This window comes from Amblyomma mixtum, chromosome 8 (assembly GCF_055824585.1).
Source record: "Amblyomma mixtum isolate Tamu chromosome 8, ASM5582458v1, whole genome shotgun sequence".
Lineage (NCBI taxonomy): Eukaryota > Metazoa > Arthropoda > Arachnida > Ixodida > Ixodidae > Amblyomma > Amblyomma mixtum.
This window is the reverse complement of record NC_143019.1, coordinates 63,123,383-63,147,527: the sequence shown is the minus strand read 5'-3', so window position 1 is coordinate 63,147,527 and position 24,145 is coordinate 63,123,383. Positions and strand designations below refer to the sequence as shown.

The 24,145-nt window shown below is 46.5% G+C and overlaps 1 protein-coding gene across 1 annotated transcript; it reads left to right on the top strand.

Moving 5' to 3' along the window:
• Nucleotides 1-626: 626 nt before the first annotated feature.
• Nucleotides 627-22,875, top strand: LOC149332741 (uncharacterized). Its single transcript, XM_089555859.1, has 12 exons — nucleotides 627-717; nucleotides 1,827-1,851; nucleotides 3,332-3,483; nucleotides 6,360-6,468; nucleotides 12,104-12,210; nucleotides 13,201-13,356; nucleotides 14,040-14,281; nucleotides 14,746-14,849; nucleotides 15,864-15,942; nucleotides 16,875-17,042; nucleotides 18,238-18,357; nucleotides 22,724-22,875. The coding sequence occupies exons 1-12, from the start codon at nucleotides 627-629 to the stop codon at nucleotides 22,853-22,855; spliced, it is 1,485 nt and encodes a 494-aa protein (XP_089411985.1). The 3' UTR covers nucleotides 22,856-22,875.
• Nucleotides 22,876-24,145: the final 1,270 nt, after the last annotated feature.

Below are 24,145 nucleotides of genomic sequence, written 5' to 3'. Positions count from 1 at the left end.
ATGGCGCAGGCCGCGGCTAATAAGTGAAAGTCAATGAGAGGGCCATTTGTACTGCGGTGCATGTAATCCGGCTGCTACTGATTATGTCGGCTTCCGTCTGTTGGTGAGCCTAGGAGCCCCAGGTAGCTACTGACCCCGTGTTAGGTTTTCCTGTCTCTGACGGTCGGAGCCCGTTGCGTATGGTGGGTGGTCGGGCATCCAGTGAGTGGGGCCGCACCATTGGGCAATCTCGATGCTCTCCCTGTCCTGGCCAGGCGGGCCAGTAATGGAGTCGAGATAATTGAAGGATCAGAGCAAAAAACTCGCTGTCCCCATTCCCTTCCCACGTCCCATTTCCCTTTCCGCTAATTCCCAGGGGAGGTCAGGGGAGCCTCCCCGGGCCCGCTCTCTCGGCTGTGGGTCGCTAATGTAGCATTTTCCCTAATATTTTATTTTTCCACCCACGGGTGGTCAAATTACATCTTGCCTACGGGCCTCCTCTTTTATTTTTCAATTGGGTTAAGCCTGTTGTGTGTAAACGGTGCAGGCAGGGGCCTATTATTTTTATTTCCTTTTCGGTTGCCCCAACCTATTCAATGTTGGTGAGCCTGTTCGGATAGGGGACGAAGAGAAGGCAGAAGAAGAAAATGGCCGACGAAGAGCAGCGGCTGGATCAAGCCGCCAGCAAGCGCGAAAGGAGGATACGCTTCGCCGAAGAACCAGCCCCGGGAGACGCTGGTAAACGCTTCTAAGTCTTTAGCTCGCTAACTTGCTGTTAGCAGTATGCTCATGAGATCCGAAGACGGAACTAAGCTTATCGCGGGGTGCGGCTCTGTGCTGTGCGATTTCGACCTCACATGGCGTTGGCTATTCACTGAGCAGCTCAAATCCAGTCTTCCTTAATGGAAGCGATTGCCGAGCAAGCCAGATCTTTCACGGAGCTGAGCGCCTGGACAGGCGAGGGGAGAAATGGTTCTATATGAGGACATGGCCGGAACCGACCCCGCTTTCTCAGTGTCGGTGCAACCGAAATGAGTCGGTTTGGACATGTAGAGCTCTTTCTTACAACTCTTCCTTACCCGCTCTCATTGGCTAACCTTTGTGTCTGCTCCGCATGCAGTGGCGTCACGGATGACGTCACTGCAACGCGTATGGGGACGCGCCACGCTGAGTGGCCCGAACGTAATGAAGTCGCGAGTGGCAGCATAGTGACGTCATGAGCAGTTTTTCAGAGAACAATACAAATAATAACCAGCAAATGACATTACATTCACCCGCGGAAACATCATAATCATCATCATATTAATTAAGCGGAAACACCTGCCGCTTAATATAGCCTTACATAGTGCTATTCATCCTGTGAGTTTTTTTTTTACTTTGTACGCGTTTGTTGTTGACCTCTATACGCAACAAAAACAAAAGTAGGAGAGGGCTGCACTACAGTAGCATGGCACCGTCCTCATGACATGGAAGATGCCAGTTCGATTGCCGTGTGAATTCAGAATCTTGAATTTCAAAGCAGTATATCTGCTTACAACTTTTCTCCAGCTCTTTAGACTCAAAATTAAAGGCACGGCATACTTATTTACTTTGCCCACTAGATATGTGGTATCCCAATTAGGTGAGGTGAGACCCTGAGATTCTTGCGAGCGCAGTTCTCCAAGTATTTTTGAGACAAGCTGTCTGTACTGACTGAAACTGGCTAAGCGGTATTGCTTTAGGAGTTTGTTAGCCCATCATCACGCCTACGTGACGGCTCTAAAGACGATGCACTTCTTTTGTACAATTTCTTTTTGCACGCGTAACCAGTCCTCTCTCTTTTTTGGTCATACGTAATCTTTACGCAGACCCCCGAAGCATTGGTCGCCTCGTGTAAGTAACCCTATCCTCCATGCAAGGGCTCTTGCGCCATATCTTTGCTCAAGCTTGAATGCGGCTTTGTGTGCCTATGAAGCTAAGAGTACAGCTCGATATTTTGTAGAATTTTTACAATATTCTTTCGCATTTCTCTTCAGCTCGGGCGCATTTTACGCAAGCTAGCGATGGTTTCGCTGCCACAACGAGGCTTATCTTTTTTTCACAAACATTTTACATTCTACGTGTATAACTGAAGAGTTTATTTTCCCTATTGAAGTCATTATCGTGTCAGCGAACACCATAGTACAACGACAGTGTCCACTTCCAAGCTGCAGCTTCTTTACGCTGCGTTAACCTTTTTAAGAGAGGTGCTGTAATTGTAATATTTTAATTTCTTGTCTTTCTTCTTCAGTTTTTCAACAAAGGGAGATACGATACGCTATATTAAGATAAAGCTTATCGCAGCATCGGATCAGGAGCTGTGCCACGATTTGCGAAAGCCAAACATTAGCGTGTGCATGCACTAGAAAACCATCAGCGGCGTTGTTTAAGCAAAAAAAAGTTAGGTTAGATAAGTTAGCCAATCAATAAACAAAAGAATCAATAAAACATAATTCACAAGTCACGTTACAGCATACTAGTATGCATTTCGGCATCCAGAAATGAAGGATGCGCAGAACCAGCTCAGTATGGAAACAGTCTCTCGACTACCAACGCTGCCATAACTCGTGACTAAAGTTGCTGGCCACTTCCTTCCTTCCTTCCTTCCTTCCTTCCTTCCTTCCTTCCTTCCTTCCTTCCTTCCTTCCTTCCTTCCTTCCTTCCTTCCTTCCTTCCTTCCTTCCTTCCTTCCTTCCTTCCTTCCTTCCTTCCTTCCTTCCTTCCTTCCTTCCTTCCTTCCTTCCTTCCTTTCGTTCTTTCTTTTTTTATTCCTTTCCTTCCTTCTTTTCTTCCTTCCTTCCTTCCTTCCTTCCTTCCTTCCTTCCTTCCTTCCTTCGTTCCTTTCGTTCTTTCTTTTTTTATTCCTTTCCTTCCTTCTTTTCTTCCTTCCTTCCTTTTTTCCTTTCCTTCCTTCTTTTCTTCCTTCCTTCCTTTTTCCTTCCTTCCTTCCTTTTTTCCTTCCTTCCTTCCTTCTTTCTTTCTTTCTTTCAAAGTACACATGTAATTACATAAAGACACTCAAGGATCCTTAGCCAGAGTCTAGTCGGGGATCCCAAAATGAATACAAATAAGTCTACTGACTTCAATTGTATACATGCGGCAATCTCAATAAAATAGTTTTACGCGACGTCATATACATGGAAATTGTTTCCGAACCTATAGATAGCAATATATTTCTTACCGCGTAATATTTCCCTCTATTTCTGTACTAAGTACTACCCCGCTGGCAATTTGCGAATTTCGGTCATGTTGAGTACATGTGATAGCTAGTTCACTTGCCAGCAGAATAAACCGCTCGATATTTCACAGCTTGGCTCGCGGATATATATTCCAGTGTCGTACCACCCCACCTGAGGCACCGGTACGAAGAAGGCGGGAATGCAGCGCCACGACCGCTCGTCTTCGGCAAGTACCGGCTGTCGTTGTGCCTCATCCCGATCGGCTTCCTCGGCATCATCGGAGTCGCCTTCTTCAGCGCCATACCAGGTCCGCGCTTGTTCGCGGCTTTCTTTCACTGAAAATTGCGAAGAGAGGACGTGCCCATGGGAACTGAAACTGCGCTCCCTTAGCGCGATGCGAGAGTCGCGGATTTACCTAAGGTCTATCTACAGCGCCATTGTTTTATGCTGTCTCCATTCTCCCCTTTTTTATACTTCCTTTATCCATTTTCTCCCTATCCCAAATGTATGGTTGGCCATTGCGCTCGCGGTATGAGTCGCACGTTAAGTAGTGGTTTTTATTTTGCGTCTGAAAATGGTCGGAACTTCAGCTCATGCGTGAGACATGTAAGGTCACGCCGTATCAGAACGCGCGAGCTATTGCACGCATGATTAGCCACTGAGTGGAGTAGTGGTTTACGTCACAAAATGCGTCTAATGGCGACACAAAAATAAGAACGATTGTCACATCCAAATTCCGCCGATATCCGAGACGAAATTCGCTCTTTGGTCTAGAGAGGCAACGTAACTTTCTGACATAATTACAACTTGCCCACCGTGGCAAGTGACAACCTTGCCGCAGGATTATGAGTGACCTGCCCATCATGCCAGGTGGCAATCCAAATAATGAATGGTTGATAGGGGTCACAAACCCTATGTGGTCATGACAACCGGCCCAACGGGTTGTGAGCAACCAAAATAGATGATAGAAATAAAAAATTTGAAAAAAAAGAAGTCGGATATATGTACACGTCAGCCCCGCTACAGGAGGCGGGTGCCTGCTACAGCAGCTAGCTGCCCGAATATGACGGTTGATGGACTGACAAATTCAAAGTAACTGACGCAAACACACGCGCAAGTTTCAACAGAAGCTGCGACAAATGTGAAATGTAATGCTAACGCATGCCAAGTGGTATAAGGTAATCGCTTCACCACTGCGCCAGGAAGGGGTATGATGACTCCCAGGGATCTATGAATGTAAAGTAGAGAATGACCATATGCATATATGGGCATAAGCCCATTGACTCGATCGCGTCATACTCTTAAAGCGGAGCTTAAGTGTCCCCTCAAATTTCTTCGGATCCGCCGGCAAGTTTGAACCCTTGCCGGGAGCGCCCGCACGCAATGATGGGCAAGAACAGGTTTAAGAGCAGGTTTAAGAGGTTTTACGTGCTAAAGCGGCTCAGGCTACGAGGGGCACCGTAGTGGAGGGCTCCGGAAATTTCGACCACCTGGGGTTCTTTAACGTGCACAGACATCGCACAGTACACAGGCCTCTAGAATTTCGCCTCCATCGAAATTTGACCTCCGCGGCCGGGATCGAACACGCGTCCTTCCGGTCAGCAGCCGAGCGCCGTAACCACTGAGCCATCGTGGCGGGCTTGATGGGTAAGAACAGTCGAGGCGATTACCCGGCAGGAAAGAGGAAATGTTGCTACTTCCTCAGTATAGGGGGATTTTAGAGGTACCCACAGGGTAGTGCCATCTCGTGCTTTGAAGTACTACAGGTGGTCGAAATTTCCGGAGCCCTCATAGCCTGAGTTGCTTTGGGACGCTAAACCCCAATAAACCAAACATTTCACGACTCAATGCTTGGCACTGTTGAATCTTCGTGACAGAGATATGCTGTGCACTTTTAATGCTTGTTCTTTTTCGTGCAGAAAATTGAATAACATTTATGCTTTCGTGGAGACACTTTAAAGCAGACTGGAAGGCCCGCTCTGCTGCTGCCTCCGCGCTCAGAGTTAGAGGCTTTCGTTTTTTAAAATCGCATGCCATCTCAGCGTGGCTTTAGAATGCGATAACTTTCCTATAACGTTAACGGGAGAGATTGTGGGAGAGTCCTTTTGTGGTGCAGTGGACATGATGATGAACCTTCGTAATCGAAGCCTCTTTGTTCGTCTGTCCTGATGAATCGCGAGACGGCCGCATGAGGTGATGAAAACAAATTGCAAACATGCAAGCGAAACACTTGACGCATTGCATTGTTGCATTTCCGCCACCCGTCAACAGAAGCTCCCGTATTCTAATGACGCCAGCTTCTTCACCATCACCGTCGTCTACTACTATACTTGCTCTATTTCATCTTCCCTTCCCTATTAACATAACAAACACAACAAAAAAAGTTTCTGGCGTCAACAAGAAATTTTTAAGCAGAAATTTTGAGTAGTACAGAACTGCGAGTTGTCGCGGGATTGTCTCGCTCTATCCTTGTCACCACTCCATGCATTCAGGCAACAGAGCAATGCGATACCAGCTCATTTCTTTTCAAGCCTTGGTAACAACAAGAGAAGAAACGCTACAAACAAGTACTGCTGAACTACAAAAATGTACTGAAGTACTACAGGAAAACCTGTCGTCACCATAGGACTACAAAATATTTTGTCGTATATTTGGTACGACTTGGTCATATTTTTTCATTGGCATTTCTTCCAAGCATACCGAAGTAACATGGGTACCCTGCCCTCCTACCGAGCTGGTCATGTACTAGTGTCATGGTCAGGCAGACACGGGCAGTATATGCTCTTATCCACATGTGCACTCAATGCAGACTCAAAAGTGGTGCCGCGAAATCGAGTGCGAGCCCTAGGATGAACGCTTGCATTGAAAGGTTAGTTGGTTTATTGGCGTTTAACGCTCCAAAGCGACTCAGGCTATGAGGGACGCCGTAGTGAAGGGCTCCGGAAATTTCGACCACCTGGGGTTCTTTAACCTGCACTGACATCGCACAGTACACGGGCCTCCAGCATTTCGCCTTCATCGAAATTCAGCCGCCGCATTCATTGAAAGGATATTTTAAGCTCGTTGCATTCTCCCACTTTCCCGGCTCATACCCAGGAAAGGAAGGTGGCGGAGATAGAAATAGCAATACCGCAGCTCTCCAGTTTTTTTTTTGCGTTCTTTTTTATTCGTTTTGTTTGACAGATGCCCGCACATCGAGCACCGCCGGCAACACAACAGAGCTGAGCGCAGCTAGCACAAGCGCCGCCCAGGTGGAAACCATCCTCCCAGGGCGGCCGTTTCCGCGAGTCAGGTAATGCCCGCACCACTGTTTTGAACAAAGTCGCGTTTTTAAGCATGAAATGCTTTTAACTCCCATTTTCGGCAGTGTGGTGACGTCACGCCCAGACCGAGAGCCAACATCCGGGCACTGAAACGAGAGCATCCGGGCACCGTACGAGATTTAACGAGACTCTCTAAGAGAGAGGGCCGCTTAGAGCAAGAGGGGAGCTCCAGGGCGAGAAGGGCTTTGGACGGAAAAACTGCTTCCGCGCCGTCCCCAAGGATGGCGCCGCGGTCCCACCCTCAGGCATGTAAAAGACCGGCCGCTGGGCCTCCAGCTCATAACGTTTCCCCCTTTGGCAGGCAGATGTATACACGCTCGCGGAGTATTCGAACGCGCTGCATATACGTTCTTGTCAGGCCTGCGTCTCGTCGTGTCCGCGTACGCTACTGCATCGTCCTGCATTTCAATGCCGCCACCGTCACAGCTGCTTAAGCCGAGCAATGAAGCCTGATGAAAGGAGAGGTAGGAAGCGTCTTGCAGAAAGCGATCGTTTTGCGAGTGATACGCCACAGCAGAAGACTGCTCTCCCCTGCCGACAACACCATGATTATGCGGCCGCTCCCGAAAGCGACAAGGCCGCCACAGTTCGCGGCTGCCTACCTAAGCCCGCACTATTGCAGGCGATCGCTTCGACGCAACAAGAAGAGTGTGGTGTGGTGTGTTGAACACTAGACCCATTTCAAGATTTTCAGTAGTACCATCTACAACCAATGTGTTATGCCCGTAAACATTTCATGCTTACTCTACTCTGGGTTACGGGAGAGGCAGAGGTTTTTTACTAACTTTGCCTGCAGAGGGCCTCTGACAACAACTGAAAGAGACTGCACTTGCTTCCACGTAAGCACTAACCTGGTGCTCTTGCGCTGGCTTCCTTCTGTCCAGGGGTGGATTCCCAGATAAGCGACGTGTGGCATCATCCTTTTTCTAATTGAAACCTGTCAAATAGAATTCTTCGATCTAAAGCTTCGCAGCTTGGCAGTCGGCGGCACGGATTGTTAGTACACAATTCGGGAGCAGGCTAAATGTAAAAATGTTGAACAACAAGCGTGTTTGGGCTCCTTTGATAATCAATGCTACCGCATTATAGTTTCCGTCAGGAGCATAATCCGCCGTCCAATGTCACGAAATTGATTTATTTTATTTATTTCAAAATACTGCAGGCCAGCATTGGCCCAAGCACGAGGGGCATGAAAAAACACAAGTCGCAACACCACGTGAAAACATCTCACGTGACACATAGTAAAAATGAAACTTAAAAGATGAACATAGCAAAGACAAAAAGAAATACATGCTGAAAATTGAATGTAGGAGAGCCACTTCCTTTTTAGAGAAGCAAGAAAGTTTTTAGCGCCTGTTCCACGTTAGGAGTATTAAAAATCGATTCAGGGAGTGCGTTCCACTCTGCTATTGTTTGAGGGAAGAAACTGTGCTTAAATGAGTTTGTTTTAGCAAAAAGAGGCTGTAAGGAGTGCTCCCTTCCGTGGCGGGTCCTTCGAGCAGTGGAGTGCCTGAGGAATGAAGGGAAAGAAATGCTAAGTTTACCTGCGATAATTTTATGAAGGAAAGAAATATGGTTAAGTTTTCTGCACGTACGAAGCAACGGAATGTTATTGTTTTTTATGAGCTCTGTTAGGGAGTCAGACCTATATTTATGAAAAATGAAACGTACTGCCTTCTTCTGGATCAGCTCTAGTTGATAGATATCTTTCTTGGTGTGCGGGTCCCGTATTTCACGAGGATATTCAACTTTGGACCTGATAAAGGTTTTGTAAGCCAAAAGCTTAATATTGCTAGGAGTATGCTTTAATTTACGTCTCAATAAACGAAGCTTAGAGAAAGTGGCTGAATAGATCCCAGAAATATGAGTTCCCCAAGTTAATCTCTTGTTATGAGTAATTCCTAGATATTTATATTGTGAGACCTCTCTAATGTGACTGTGGTGAAGGCAATATTGGTAATTACTAGCATTTTTTTTCTCATAGCTCCGAGAAGTACACTCTTATCAATGCTTAAATCCATGTTCCATTCTTCACACCAGTGACATATTTTGAGCAAAGATTCTTGAAGCAATTGTTCATCTCTAAATGATGCTATTTCTTTATATACAACGCAGTCATTTGCGAACAATCTTATTGACCCATACGGAGGAATGGTATTTATTAAATCATTTATATATATATTAAAAACAGCAAAGGCCCTAACACACTGCCCTGAGGAACACCGGAAGTAACAGGAAGCGATTCAGAAAGAGTACAATTCACATCAACACAGTGAGTTCTGCCGCTTAACTACGCTCTGACTCATTCAATAAGATACAACGGAATAACAAGTAACTACAATTTATAAATGAGCTTTGTATGTGGCACCTTATCGAAAGCTTGCGCCATATCCAAAAAAAGAACATCGATCTGTCCCGAGTTATCCAGCGCTCTAAGAAAATCATCAATAGTCGTAACTATAGTTAAGTGATGGTCGACATACCCTTCCTTAAAAGGTGAAAAAATATTTCTTTCATTCAAAAAGTCAATTATAAAGCAGGCCACTATGTGCTCTAGAAGCTTAAAGGATATAGAGATAATTGATACCTGTCGGTAGTTAGTCACGAGTAACTTGTCCCCTTTTTTATGGACCGGCACAACACGAGCCTTCCAATTTTCTGGCAACTCACTGGTTTATAAAGATAAGGTGAAAGATTTAGATGCTCCTAGATCTGGAGCGCGTAACGCTTTAAAAAGGCATTTGGAATGTCGTCCAGACCATGGACCTACCGAATATTTATTTTTCGCAGCAAAAAGAGAACCCCTTCTGTAAAAATAACAGAAACTTCGTTAGGATCAATGGATTGTTTGGGTGCATCAACAACCATATCTGAAAGGCTCCCGAAAACACTTTGAAAGTACCTGTTACAGAGTTGAGCCATTTCCTTCACATCAGTGACGAGGCTTCCATCCTCACTTCTAATTTCTTTGAAGGCTTCCTTTTGTTGATCAAGGTATCGCCAAAATTCGCTCGGATCTGTTTTTATGAATGAAGAAGGGTGACCTTAAAGTAATGGGATTTTGATGTAGACAGTGCTTGTGTTAATTAATATTTAAATTTTTGCAAATACTGAGAAGATGAGTGTTCGCCGAGGTACAAAATTTTCGGTAGAAAATAAAACGCTCTTCTCGAGGCGCTCGCATAAGCTGTATGTGTCACCTTCGTTGGTACATATCAACTCATCATCCAAATAATCAATAATAGAAGTGTCGTCAGAGCGATCAAAATCATGGACATAGGCAACAGACAAATTTCGGGTACTCTTAACGTGATCAGTAGGAGAAGAAAAAAGCAAATGGTGACCAGAAATACCAGGTTCAACTCACAATTAACCATTACAGTACAAATCACTGACAAAAAACAAATCCAAGAGAGCATTTTTATGGGTACAGTCACACATATTTTGGTTAAGGTTTAGGGCTAACATAATGTCTATAATTACATCACTTGAAACACAGGTCCCGTAAGTTAAACTCTCCCAGTCCAAGACTGGTAAAATGAAATCCCCCGTCATAATCACATTATTTTCACGCTTGGCTAGCAGTTGATTATATAAGCTCTCGAAAAATGCGATTTTAGTGTCAGGAGCGCGGTAAACTGCACATAATAAAAAGGTCAAACCCCAACACGACACATTTAAAACGAGGCTTTCAGGATCAGGAATTTAGTTGAGGACAGTGACCCGCAAGAATGACTTCACAATTCCTGCGACACCCCCACCCCTTGAACCACGATCCCTTCTAAAGATGTGATAGCAGGGGGAATAATCTCCTTATTACTTATTTTATCATGCAACCATGTTTCTGAAAGAACACGAACGTGTGGGTCGTAAGAAAGTAGTAATAGTTCAAAGTTCAAGTTCAAGTAATAGTTTTGTTCTTAATACTTCTGGCGTTAAGGGACAACACGCGTACGTCATGTGATTGGGCCTGCAACCGCTATCTTTCAGAAGCCTCGCCTCCTCTGATGGGCGCTGGAACACGTGTATTCGATGCATCGTCCCACACGTAGTAGGTGTTATCAATTAGCAGTTTGTCATGCAAAAGGGAAACCTTCTTGCCGCTATCACCATCATTTTTTTCACTCAGCCAAAGTAATTTACGCCTTTTAACTGTCTCCGCAGAATTATCGTTTTGGATATACACTCCGGTCCCTTTTAGCTTTCCGATACTGCTCCAAACCTGCTGTTTTTAAAAGTAATCCTGGAACTATGAGATAACAGGTGAATTCGAACCTCGGACCTAACCTGTGAATGCGGGCAACAGAAGTACACGTAAGTCCAAGTTTATTGTAGAAAACTTATTCAATCACCTTTCAGCGCAATATTTCTTCAGTTCCGTTTTCTTCTTTATTAATGTCAAACACAATCAAATTGCTCCTGCGACTTTTATCCCGTTGATAAAGCAACCTTGCACTCTGTGATTTCAATGATTCTTGGACTTCTGCTAAGATTTCATGTACGCCCTATATTTCCTTCGTCTTTGCGGCTGTTATTTTCACGTTTTCCCCAAGTTCATTCACGCGCAGGCAAAAGTTCGCAAGAGTTTTTTTCTGTCTGTTCTAGCCTACTGATAACAATGACTAAGTCACTGCGTATAGCTTGCTGGCCTTTAACAAGTTCCTGGACCAGGGTTTTGCTCAACGTCTCCGCAAAGCAATACCATCGATGTGGTTTGGTTTGGTTTATTGGGGTTTAACGTCCCAAAGCGACTCAGGCTATGAGGGACGCCGTAGTGAAGGGCTCCGGAAATTTCGACCACCTGGGGTTCTTTAACGTGCACTGACATCGCACAGTACACGGGCCTCTAGAATTTCGCCTCCATCGAAATTCAGCCGCCTCGGCCGGGATGGAACCCGCGTCTTTCGGGCCAGCAGCCGAGCGCCGTAACCACTGAGCCACCGCGGCGGGGAATATAGCATCGATGTACAGAAACACTCAAAAGCAATGGCCAAAACCATATATGGGCTCGGCATAACGACAAGACACCTTTCGTCACTTCTGTACGAACGAACACTACTAAACTACACAGTAAGCAGGGATCTTTGCGTTAGCGACATGATCCCCGCCGCCTCGCCGTGCCCACTGAAATTAGCTGATTGGTCGAGATAGGACACGTGGCATTGTGAAGACACCACAGCTTGCTAACTATGGCAGGTGGCATTCTGGTGACAGGATTGTGAGCAATCTTCCCACCATGAAAGATGGCAATTAAATTAATAATTGGTCGATAGAGATTTATCGCCTTGTGAACTCATCACAACCAGCCCACTGGGCTTCGAGCAACCTAGGGTAGTTTCTAGACAGCAACATAGGTGTAGAATTGAAATAGAAAATAAATGTGATATTATATGCAAATGTCGGCCCGTCACAGCATAGCGGATACCTGCTACTGAAGCTAGCCGTCCGAATATGGCGGTTGATCGACCGAGAAATGCATAGAAACTAGCGCGTACACACGCAGATGTTAGAACAGAAACTGCGACAAATGTCAAATCTAATGCCACTCTTAAGATGACATAAGCGTGCTCACACTTTTCGCGCCGTGTCTCTTTCACTAACCAGGCACGCTGCTCGACCCTGGTCGTTCGACGCGCCTCGCTCATCCGCCATCACCGCTTCCAGCGATGAGTCCTCCACCTCAGACGCCGCCAACGTGACCTGGGCTGCACGTAAGCATACGTCTGCAGTCATTCAGTATTCTTACCTTTTGGTCTCGCCAAACTCGGGCGAACATGAAGCAGAAGCTGAGGCCGAACAAGAACCAGAAAGTTCCGAAGCTTACGCTTTGAATGGTATCTAGCTTCATGGTATCTAGCATTCATGAAGAAGAGGGCGCGAATATGCGACGTCCAGCCAGCGTTGAACAACTGTAAATCTGTCATTTTCGCTACTTTTGGGGTAGAAAGATTAAGGAATTTGTTGGATAAAATCGGTTTTACTAGTTTCTGGTCCTTCTAGTTGGTACAAGATCTTCAAGGAGATTTTTCACAGTTTTGGACAGCTACAGAAAATGGACAATGTTATCCATGTTCTGAAGCCGCGACAGACTGATTTCGTAAACTTTAGCGGCTCAAAAAAAATGATACTGGGTTTTATGATGAGTACATCAGAGCTTTTTCGGCGTAACCATTTTTTTCTTAGATTCCTTCTCAACTTACGCATTGCGCTGTGTGCCTTTCTACAAATCTATGGCAAGCGGCGAAACCTTTCAGCGGCGTTTTGGATAGACAAAGCGGATTAAACAGGGGTTGCGATCAAGAATTTGAGCCGGCAATATGAAAAGGAACACGAGAGCGCTTGGCCTCCGTGCCGAACCGAGAGCCGGTCAGAATAAGCAGCATCAGGCGCATGCGTGGAATGAGCAGTCTCCCGTGCTTGCTGCGCATCGGCGGCAGAGCTTGGCGAGGCGCGAAGGCCAAGCGCTCTCGTGTTCCCTTTCATAATGTCGCTACTTGTACGGTACTCCCCGTAGCCAACGTATCGGTATCGAAGCTTCATTAATTGTTGGGATTAGTTTGTATGACGACACGATCAGACACAAAAGCGGCGGTGATGTTTTCGTTCGCCATTACGAGCGTTTTCCGTGATCGAAACCAAGCTGCTTTCGCAAGCCCTGTCCACAATCTCTTGCCGACAGCATGTATGCCGTTCTGCCGCAGACGTTCCTAGGAAGCCAATCTGGTGCTTTTTTGACTCCAAGGACTTCGCCTACACAGTGAGCAGCTTGCCTCTGGAACTCTGCTCCGCAGTCGTCTTTTGCTGCCTTGATCTCTCGCCAGAGGGAGATAGCGTCGCTGTCCTGGCGACTGACGAAGGTGAGTCGTTTTATTTCCTGTTTCTCTCGTTTGCTCGCTTGTTGTCTGTGGACTTGAGCAAACAGTAAGGTGAAGAAAAACAATTGCCATAATTTTATGCGCTGGGCAATGTGTGACTTACTGACTGGCTCACTGACTCAGTAAAAGATGCGTCCATTCATTGGTATACTACTGGCTGACTGGCTCACTGATTCGCTCACCGACAGGCTGGTGCAGTGGCTACCTGGCGAACTGACGCCGACCGACATCCCGACATTTAGACAATCGTATGAATGACTGCGTCGTTCATTCAGTCCCCCCTTAACTCACTCACTCGCTCACTAACCCACCCACTGACACACACGCGCGCGCGCACACACACACCTTCCCTACTTACTCACCCTTACTCACTCACTCACTCACTCACTCACTCACTCACTCACTCACTCACTCACTCACTCACTCACTCACTCACTCACTCACTCACTCACTCACTCACTCACTCACTCACTCACTCACTCACTCACTCACTCACTCACTCACTCACTCACTCACTCACTCACTCACTCACTCACTCACTCACTCACTCACTCACTCACTCACTCACTCACTCACTCACTCACTCACTCACTCACTCACTCACTCACTCACTCACTCACTGGTGCACTAGTGGCTCACTCGCTGGCGTTATTCCCCGTGTGCAGAGCGGTATCGGGCGATCGCCGAGCGCCGCAGGGCGTACCCATGGGTGCGGCTTTTCGTCGGCGTCGGAGGACCGCAGGCCATCGAGGATGGCTTCCGAGTCCTCTCCTCCCCGAACGTCACCAACATGACCGTGGTGCGCCTCTGCCGCAGCCTGCACAAGTTCGCCGGGAGACTCGGGGGAGAAGGGGCAGTCTTCCACGCGCCGCATGGCACCAGTGGCTCCTACCACCAGTTCATCGTGGTGAGCACTCCGCCAATCGGAGGGTCAGAAACTTGCTTCCATATAATTTGCATGAGGTATTCTCTTCTCCCATATAAGTTGGCATGTAGCAGTTTAAAAATAGCGTAGCAGGGTTGACAGGTGGTTAGTAGGGCGCATAAGATTAAGAAGTTTGCGGGGATATGGTGGCCGCCGCTGGTACAGGACAGGGTTATTTCCCGAGATATGGGAGAGGCCTTTGTCCTGTAGTGGGCGTAAAGCTGATGATGATAAGTTAATATGAGATTATCTCTTCTAAAGTTCCAAGTAGGATCACTGCTTATGAATCGATTAAGGATGACTGCGAAGACGCCCCCTGGCGGATTCCAACAACTCCTCGGACAGTGTTTCTCCTGGATGCGCTTGAAAGTACGCAGTAGGGTTTCGTTCTTTGTCCACGTCCTACGGCGCTTAACGAGGCGCTTATCTTTCTGCTGTTATTTCAGAACCTCAATGAATGCCTGGGAGCATTCGACATTGAGGTGAGCGTTGTGATCCCACAGGACGCCATCGACGACAAGGTCTTTTGGAAGTACGAGGCTTATTACAGGTAGGAAAGGTTTTCTGTAGAGCGCAAGTTGAAGCCAGAAAATGTTGACCACGTGCGAAAGTCTTTATAAAAAAAGGCTGTTGAGCTCAACTTACCGGCTTAGCGCATTAATCAGCAAAAGCTGTTAGAACTTTGGTTCAACTATTTAGGTTACGCCCACCATCCTCATCCTCTCTGTCTTCCCTCGCACTGTCTTTCTCCACCCTCTCCCCTAAACGGAGAGAGGGGATGCTCGTCGCTGTGCCACCAGCCAATTAAATTAACTTAGACCAATTAGTAAAATGATAATAATTCTCTAAGTGATTAAGGTCTTTTGGCTGACGCTGCAATTTCCATGGTAAAGTGCCGGGCTATGCAGCCCTGCACTTTGCAGCTAAAGTAACTTTATTATAGGTTTCGGTGTAAAAAAATTTCTTGCAGTCGCATCCCCCCTCTCACACACACAACTCTGACAAATATAGGCTGATAGGATGCAGGGATATGATTAAGTACTATAGACTAAACCAGAAGCTATACCCGGAAGCTGATCGCAAGCTTAGCGAAAAGGAGGAAGCAATTTCAAGGCGGTTACAGACGGGCACATACACATATCCGTACATATTAAGGAAATGACACCCGGCCCATACGACGGTAAATGCAAACTTTGCAAGGGACAGGCAAACATGGTCCACATGATATGGATATGCCCACACCTAGAAAACAATTCAGGGACTATCAGAAATGAAGAAACATGGGAGGCTCTGATGCTCAGCTCGGACACAGATAAGAAAAAAAAAGTCAGTCAGCCTAGGCAGCCAGCCAGGATCCAAAGGATCCTGGCCGACTCCTAGCCTTGGAGGTTAGGAGTTGGAGGGAATTTGAATAAAGTTTTTTTTTTCTCTCTCTCTTTCGCTTTTCAACGAAAAAACTGTTTTCAATGAAAAAACCCCATTGAACCGATATTTTCCAACGAAGAAATTTAAATGAAATGCATAGCGACAAATATGACAACCCTACCCTTTCATCCCTGAACAGGCTGCTGAAGAACGTGATCGTGTGGAGGCACATGCCAGACATGAGCCGCGCAACTTGCGCCTATGATGCCAACGTCTTCGTGAGTACTGTTCGGCGTTGCGTGCTTATTCGTAATGTTTGTTTACTGATAAATTTAGTCAGTGAACCGTTCTTTGGTTGGCTGGCTGGTCGATGGATGGAGCGAGCGATTCTGTGGAAAGGTAGCTCGATCGCTCATCCGATCCCTCATGAATACGCATATCGACTGCCTTTTGCTTGCTGTAAAATATGGCGCCCATTTTAGTGCATTAGTTTGACAGCACATTTGCCATCGCAGTACTGTTTATTATTTGCGCAATATTATTAGAAGCATGATAACGAAAAATATGGCATTTTAGTCATAAAATTCGCTGATTGATCAAGGCAGTGATGACGTCATAGGGGCATTCTGTACTCATTCCATACTCCTGAGTATGAAATGACATGACGGTCATAGAATTAATGGAGAATAATAGGGAGGCCCCATCGATTAAGGGGGATAGGGGAATAGCAGGGCGTCGGTGCGCATGCGCAGGATATTAATCCGAGCGGTGTTATTGTTTTGCGCATGTGGACTGGAGTCCCGCTATTCCCCTATCCCCCTTAATCGATAGGTTTCCCCTATTCTAGAACTCCCTAATAACCTGACTTCATGTTGCGTGTACTCTTGTGGAGTCCGGTGTCCTATATTTAGACAGCTGCAGTTTTAACTCTATTACTTATAGTGCTGCCTATTGCGCTTTGTTTTTTCGCACGAATAATCGGTACGTACCGATTACCGTACATACGAATAATCGGTATGTACGAATATTCGCACAAGGATGTGATTCGAATTCGATTCTGTTGTGTCTTTATTCAATTTTTATTCGATTCGGTTTCAGAGAGGTACTATTCGCTCACCCGTAGTGGCGAGCCACGCGCTCTTGCTTGTTCTCTTTTACAGTGAGAGTCCAACGCGCAACAGCTTGTAATGCGCGACTTGTGCCGACGCAGCAACCCTGGTTCGAGTGGCTAAAGCGAAAGCCGCTGTCGGTTGCTACCAAGAGCCTGCTGTCGTTGAGCCTGGCTCCACTGCACTACGCGATGCCGCCTGCGCATGACGACCGATCCTGCTTCCCCAGGGAGGTGACCATGCGTCCCCAGAAGGTCCACTTTGCGCAGGTATATACTTACAGGAACATTGAACACCACAGTAGTTCAGGAGTGCAAACTGCTGGGCTAGTTGGTTCATATTACATAGAAAGGGAACCAGCGAAAATAGACGCAAGATAAGAACAAAGAAGGCACACACCACAACGCTGGACTTACAGCTGATTTATTGCGATGAAGAATTGCTCAATTTCAAAGAATTTCCTGCCTGCGCACACACCCTACAGACAATACACTTCGCGCACCACATGGTGACATGGCTACTATAATGATAAAAACTTGCACTCTTTTTCGGTGATAATGACAGACGGCTCACTGACGCATTTCTGCTTATTCTTTCTGACCAGGAATGCCGCCATTAGCTCACGCTCACGTTCAAGCCAGCATTATCGGGCGGGGGAAATCTAAACATGAGCGTGAGCTATTGGAGGCATTCCTGATCAGAAAGAATAAGCAGAAATGCGTCAGTGAGCCGTCTGTCATTATCACCGAAAAAGAGTGCAAGTTTTTATCATTATAGTAGCCATGTCACCATGTGGTGCGCGAAGTGTATTGTCTGTAGGGTGTGTGCGCAGGCAGGAAATTCTTTTAAATTGAGCAATTCTTCATCGCAATAAATCAGTTGTAAGTCCAGCGTTGTGGTGTGTGTCTTCTTTGTTCTTGTCTTGCGTCTATTTTCGCTGGTTCCCTTTATATGCATTGAGCACCACGTCTGGCTAAAATTGCCACTCTGTCAAGCTTTAAAGTTAGGACACGTGGGTTAGAAGCAAACTTATGTTGCTGATATGCCAGCTGAACTCGTGTCCAGATTGATATAACTAAGTGTTGGAGGTTATTATACTTTGTTTCGCTGTAATGTGGAACCGACTGCGCAAGTGTGATATACAAGGCTCGTACCAATGGCGGATTGTTCAAACGCAGTGATCATCTTGAAAACTGTTACCCTCATCTCTTACCACCAGCTGTAGCTCCCACAACGGTGCCACCTTTTAGCTGGAGAACGCGAGAGGTGGTCTGTTCAAAAAAGCGTCCTCTGCTACCAAAGGGCGCTGGCACATTGCAAGTTTACGAAAGCTCTACGCAATCTGCGCAAGCGCACTCTTTCCTTCGGAAGAGGCACAGCGGCAGATAGCTTGTTCGTTACAAGAAGAATTCGTTTAAACGCGACTACTGCTCCTCCTTTGTCCTCGGCGTGCAAATGGCGCAGGTGTGCCTGAAGCTGCCTGACATAGCTGTGGAGGAGCCCCGGCCGAGGACATCTTGCCGTGTGTACCACGAGAAACACGACTGCTACCTGGCGTTCTCTTCCAAGGCACTCAACACCATTGTGAGCTCCGCTGATTGAGCTTAATAACGCTATCGCAATGCCTCTGAACAATGCATGCATAGAAATCTGGACTGCAGCCGATTGCAACTTTGCGTGCATTGAGGACTGTAGCACACGGCTCCCGACTAGACGGGGGATCGATCCTGGCTGCGGCGGTTGAATTTCTTTGGAGGAGAAATTCTAGAGGCCCGTGTACTGTGCGATGTCGGTGCACGATAAAGAACCCCAGGTGGTCGAAATTTCCGGAGCCCTCCACTACGGCGTCTCTCATAGCCTTAGTCGCTTTGGGACGTTAAACCCCATAAACCAAACCAAACCGTATAATTTCGGCCTCCTGGGATTTTTTTAACGTGCGCATAAATATCGGTAAGTGGGAGTTTTCACTGTTCGCCACCAAATCCATCGATCACTGCGGTTCGGATCGAACTCGTGACCTCGGGTTAGCTTTGCTTCTTGCAAAAATATTTATGAGGGACGCGAGCTTTTAAAGCAGTCACTTTTTTCGAACCACTCCTGGGGCCTACAAAATATATATACCTATCAATTCACACTCGATCCCTGGGGCGGCATTTAGAAGATGTTTTTCCTGATATATTGTGGTGCTTCGTTGCTCCTGGTGAGCTCCGTGCTTGATATCAAGGCCAGTGGCAAGAATGTCTTGATAGATGTCGTGCATGGCGTCAAAGGCGGCAGTTATCATTGATAAGGGGGCGAACTTCGGAACTTTGAGTAGTACCCTTGCAGAATGCTGCCTCTCATGTGCTTTATAAGAAAGCTAACTTGACCTTTTATAAGGTGCGAGCTGTATGCGTGTCTCACATGCATACAAATGGTAAAATTGCACTGACAATGACTCTTAGAAATTGAATGTCATCACTTTCAAGATATTCCGACTACAAGTTTTGTAGAAGAAAAAACGGTACACATTTGTACCAACGACTTCGTAAAACGACCTCAGAATGCGTCCTTACCTCAGTCCTGTCAATGAATAATGAAACTTGCAATAGAATTGAAAGTTGCTTCCAGAAGTAATGCAATTCTCAAACGCTCAACAATTTTTCGAATTCAATTTTTCCCGCCATCATGGGGTACGTCAAACTGTACACTCGTGTTTTAAAAACACGCAGAACATACACCAAGGTGGTCTATTGGCGAAAGAGAAAAATACGCTCACTGGTTTGATTATTTCGTGTATTCAGAACGCAAAAATTGCTGCGTAGATTTGCCTTAACCTAAAACAAGGGCAAGATAACCGGTGGTCGTTAAAGGTAACAGAGTGGATTCCTAGAGAAGGCTAGCGTAGCAGGGGGCGACAGAAAGTTAGATAGGCAGGTGAGATTAGGAAGATTGTGGGGATAAATGGGCCGCAACGGGCAGAGGACAGGGTTAATAATTGGCGAGACATGGGAGAGGCCTTTGCCCTACAGTGGGCGTAGTCAGGGTGCTGATGTTGATGATGAAACAAGTGGGACAACAGAAGTCCCGCTGTCCTACAGAGTGAACTGTTGAGGAAGCTGTGCGGTACTAATGAGAAGAATATGCAAGCAATTTTATTTTTCGTGATAGAAGAACTATGACGCTAGCTCTTTACTGGAAGGTATGGATTTAAGATTTCTCACTTGAGAATTTACGCTATCACATACCATCCTCCGCTCCCACCCCCCCCCCCCCCCCCCCCCCCCCCCCCCCCCCCCCCCCCCCCCCCCCCCCCCCCTCCTCACGTTCTGAACCTTGTCGCTCTGCATAGGGGCGCCACCTTACGAAGCACTCCTGGCCTCGGGACCGGCAGCGCAAAGTTCGGAACGCGAGCGGCGAGGGTCTCTTACTTTTGCTCGCGATCGTATATACAATCGCTTGGAGGGAGTTCTGTCGTAAGGAAAATTTACGTATTACTACTATAGGTAGCAAGCGTTACATTTAAGCCTAACCTTTAGAAGTGGTTTGGCGTTGCTTTGTTCCGCAAAATGTGAATAGTCAACTGTGATAAAAATGACGCGGAAGAAATTTAAATGGTTGGGGCAGCATGCCCTTTCCGAAACTCTCCTAGTCGATTGATTAATTTTTACGTGCCAATGCAACACATGTGTACTTTTAATGACGTCGCAGTTAAGGGCTCCGCATTAATTTCTGCCACTTCAGCTGCCCTTAGCGTGCACGCCAGATGGCTGGGATCGAACTCGGGGCCTCAACCGCAGCAGCCGCGCGCCATAAGCACTGAATCAACACGGTGTTTGGCCGCACCTCCTAGTGGACCCAGCTCCACCGCACCCCCCCCCCCCCCCCCCCCCCCCCCCCCCCCCCAACTATGCGGGAGGTCCGTTGGTTTGTCAAAGTCAAAGTCATTTTATTCAGGCAGCAGTAATAGGTGCCTAGGAGGCAGACATAAAGGCAAATTAATGCCTGACTCAGTGTCGGCCCCCTTCCCCCTTCCAAACACATCACTCAACAGCAGGTGCAGGTCACATCGTTGAACAAAGTTTCGATCAACATAAAAGGAACACATTAATACAGCATAGTCATACAGCGGCTTAGTCATACTGCGAGGAAACAAACAGCTAAAATAAATGGCATGTAGTAATAGGCAGAGAAGATAAACAAGCGGGAACAATAAAACATTAACAACAAAAACCATCTGGTGTCTACTTGGAACTACTTGGAACGTGTCTATCTTGAATTCGAGTGTTGCAGCCAGTGGCGTAGCCAGGAATTTTGTTCAGAAGGGAGGGGGGGGGGGGGGGGGGGGGGGCTCATGTTGCAGCGCGGCCTCCTGATAGAATTTGCGAGGGATCAAACGCAAGAATAATAACTGCATTGCCATTCACAATTCCATTGTGTATTAGATAACGCTACGCACTCTCTAGACAAGGGATATATGGTATTTTTTTTAATAATACAATGCATTCGTATGTCTTAAAACCGTGGCAGACATAACTGATACCAATGCTTCCATGTTTTTGCGTATTTAATAAGTAACGAAAATATCACACGAAGTCTAGAATTATATCAGTCCGAAACCAGCAAAGCAGTGCATGCCGCTTATATGAAAAACGTAAAGGCCATGAAATGAGCAAGTAGAGGAAAAATATTTTAATGAATCTTTGTTGTTCAAGAACCTTTACATTTTTGTACATACGCAACGGCCAGGGAAAAATTTCAACAACGCTGTCCTTTGTTTCAGTGTACTGCGCAGCAGCAGCTATCACTGTTTATGTATTGCGAGTAATTGCGCCGAAATTTTCGTCGCAACAACGAGCACATGTATAAACGATGAGTTCTGCGAAATATGCATTAGAAGTGCGAAGATAAAATGGATTATTAGAAATGCGGAGATACAACTTGGTAATGGACAATAAAGTGTCAAAGGAAACAGTCACTATATGTATACACAAAACCTCGCAACAAGATATTTAAATACACCAATTGTCTCCATTAAATCTATGTATCTAAGCAAAAGTCACTCTATATAATGCGTCAAACAAGGCAAATAAACACCTTGCGCAATCACAGATAGTAAACTTCACACACGGAAAGACAGACGATCCAGGCAAGAACAAAACTATGATAGCAGAAGTCGCGATATGTACTTGGCCCATGCTGTGGTCGCGACAGCACCATATGGTTAGAAGGAGCAATGCAGAAATCAATACGAAAGTGCGTATTTTTTAACAGCCTGCACGACGACATTTATTCTGCACCCATAATTACGGAAGGGCATTCCTTTCGTTCAAAGAAAAAGTAAAAGCAGTTAGCTAAAAAGGAAAGAGAACGACAAACGAAAGCCACGATTGATACATCAACTTGAAATAACCAATATTCGAGTGTGTATGTTGGGAAACGCTGCTTGGGCAGGGCTTTCAATAAGCAAGGTCAATCAAGATCGGTTATTGATGCCGTCAAAATTCTCGTATTCGCATGGTAATGTTGATCATGATGCTAACTGATGCTTGCGTCATGTACGTGACTCCAAGTGTATGGGCTTTGCCACGATATCCAACGCGTTAGCAATGTTCGGACATTGTAGGTGACAAAATCCACAATGACTTTCGTCGCCAGTGGTTGTTTTGGTCAGCGGTGCGTGACAGTTCGAAAAAATTTCAGTGGGAGTGGGGGAGGCTGAAGCCCCATAAGACCCCCCCCCCCCCCTGCCCCGGCTACGCCCCTGTTGCCAGCTACCGGATGGTTTTTCAGTAGGCACAATTAAGCCTACCTTGACCCGGGCCTCGGATTTTCTGGGGTGAAATGCTCGTAGTAAATGGGTCTTTGATCCCACTTTGTGCACCCCAAACACGTTGACATGACCATCTTTCGCCAAGCTGCCTTTGTGTCATAAAAGATAAATAAAATGTGATAATTATCTTCTTCGCAGGAAGAAGTGGTGAACCGCCACTTCCAGAACGGTCTTGCAGTGGTGGACCTGAACTTCGACGACTACCTCGGCGTCTGCGGCGAACGTCACAGGTTGTTCAACGCGCTCTACAACATCATCGATGCCTCGTGACCCTCACCGCGATTAGCACTGCAGTCGAGGCTCGAAACGGGGCCGAACCGGGAGCGCTTTTTAGCCTTCGAACAGACACTGGGCACAAAGGCGAACAAGAATAAAACTTTTCTTTTTTTCCCCCACTATTGGACCGTCGCTTTCTATCACTCGAAAGTGCTTTAAAGAGCTACTGACAAAGTTTTTCGTAGTCCGTTTCGTTTATTTTTTCTTGAAAGAGGTCTATGGGCATAGCAATCATTAAAATGAGCTTAAAAAAGCAAAGCATGGGGTGAATAATTATCAAGCATTTTGTGCCTGTAGTTTCGCTCACCGTCGGCGCCTGCACAGAACTACACCTTGATGTTACGGTCGACCGGCCAACATGAACTACCACATTCCTGGGGACCCGTCGCCGGCGAGCCCTACTTGTACCTATGAATAAACACTGGGTTCGGTGAGATTGCAAAAATTAGAGCAAATGCACATTGACGTGACTCGATGTGTGTGGAAATGCCGAGCGGCTCCACGGACAACATTCGAGATATTAATTTACGTTCCACTCAATGCCTGCAACTGAAACTTACTTTAAGGCATCTCCGTATACGCCCATGAAACAAAAACCGTTTGTTTGCGTTCGAAATTGTGTCTGTGCTGCTTTAAACAACAAACCGGCTTGCATGCTCCGAAGGAGCAAGCGCCTCGCACCGGCTCCAATCCCTCCTTGCGTGGTAATCTTTCCCTGCGGTCTTCCCGTGCAAAGGAGGTCGCGCTCCGTTGGGATCTCGGCGATATCGGTGTTGTCCTCCGGCAATTATTCGAAACTTTTCCTTTCTTGCAAGGCTTCTTCCTCACCCCGGGTGTCCGATGTGGTCATCCTGCGCGATGTCGAAGTAGACTTGCATGACCTACTGTGGGGCTGCCCAGAACTGAAACCGGCCCTAATCGGGCCCACGGCTCCAGCGGGCCTCTCGCCAGCCAGTGCTGCATCATATATGCTACATTTACGCAGGGACCACATCATCGGCCTCCTCTGGACTTCATTAAATTTTCAAACAATTTTTATTCATATAACTGGTGTTGATGATGACGAATTTTTATGGCGCAAGAGCACCTTTGGCCAAAGAGTGCCATGGCACACGGTATTTTTTCGCCTACTGAAGGGGGGGTTAGAGACCATTTTCCCAAGCATTTCACTTCTAAAAAGCCGAGCATCAGACCAGGGGGAAAGCTTTACCCATATAAGTGAACGAACAAATTCAGCTACACGTCCAGCTCATGTGTTCCCTTCTGGTTTCCTTGCGCCAGTTC

Bases quoted from the DNA above. Each gene is read 5' to 3' on its own strand.
- LOC149332741 (XM_089555859.1), top strand. From the start codon at position 627: ATGGCCGACGAAGAGCAGCGGCTGGATCAAGCCGCCAGCAAGCGCGAA. The intron at 15,943-16,874 runs GTGAGTACTGTT...GTGCCGACGCAG, and splicing joins CCTATGATGCCAACGTCTTC to CAACCCTGGTTCGAGTGGCT. The intron at 17,043-18,237 runs GTATATACTTAC...CAAATGGCGCAG, and splicing joins AGAAGGTCCACTTTGCGCAG to GTGTGCCTGAAGCTGCCTGA.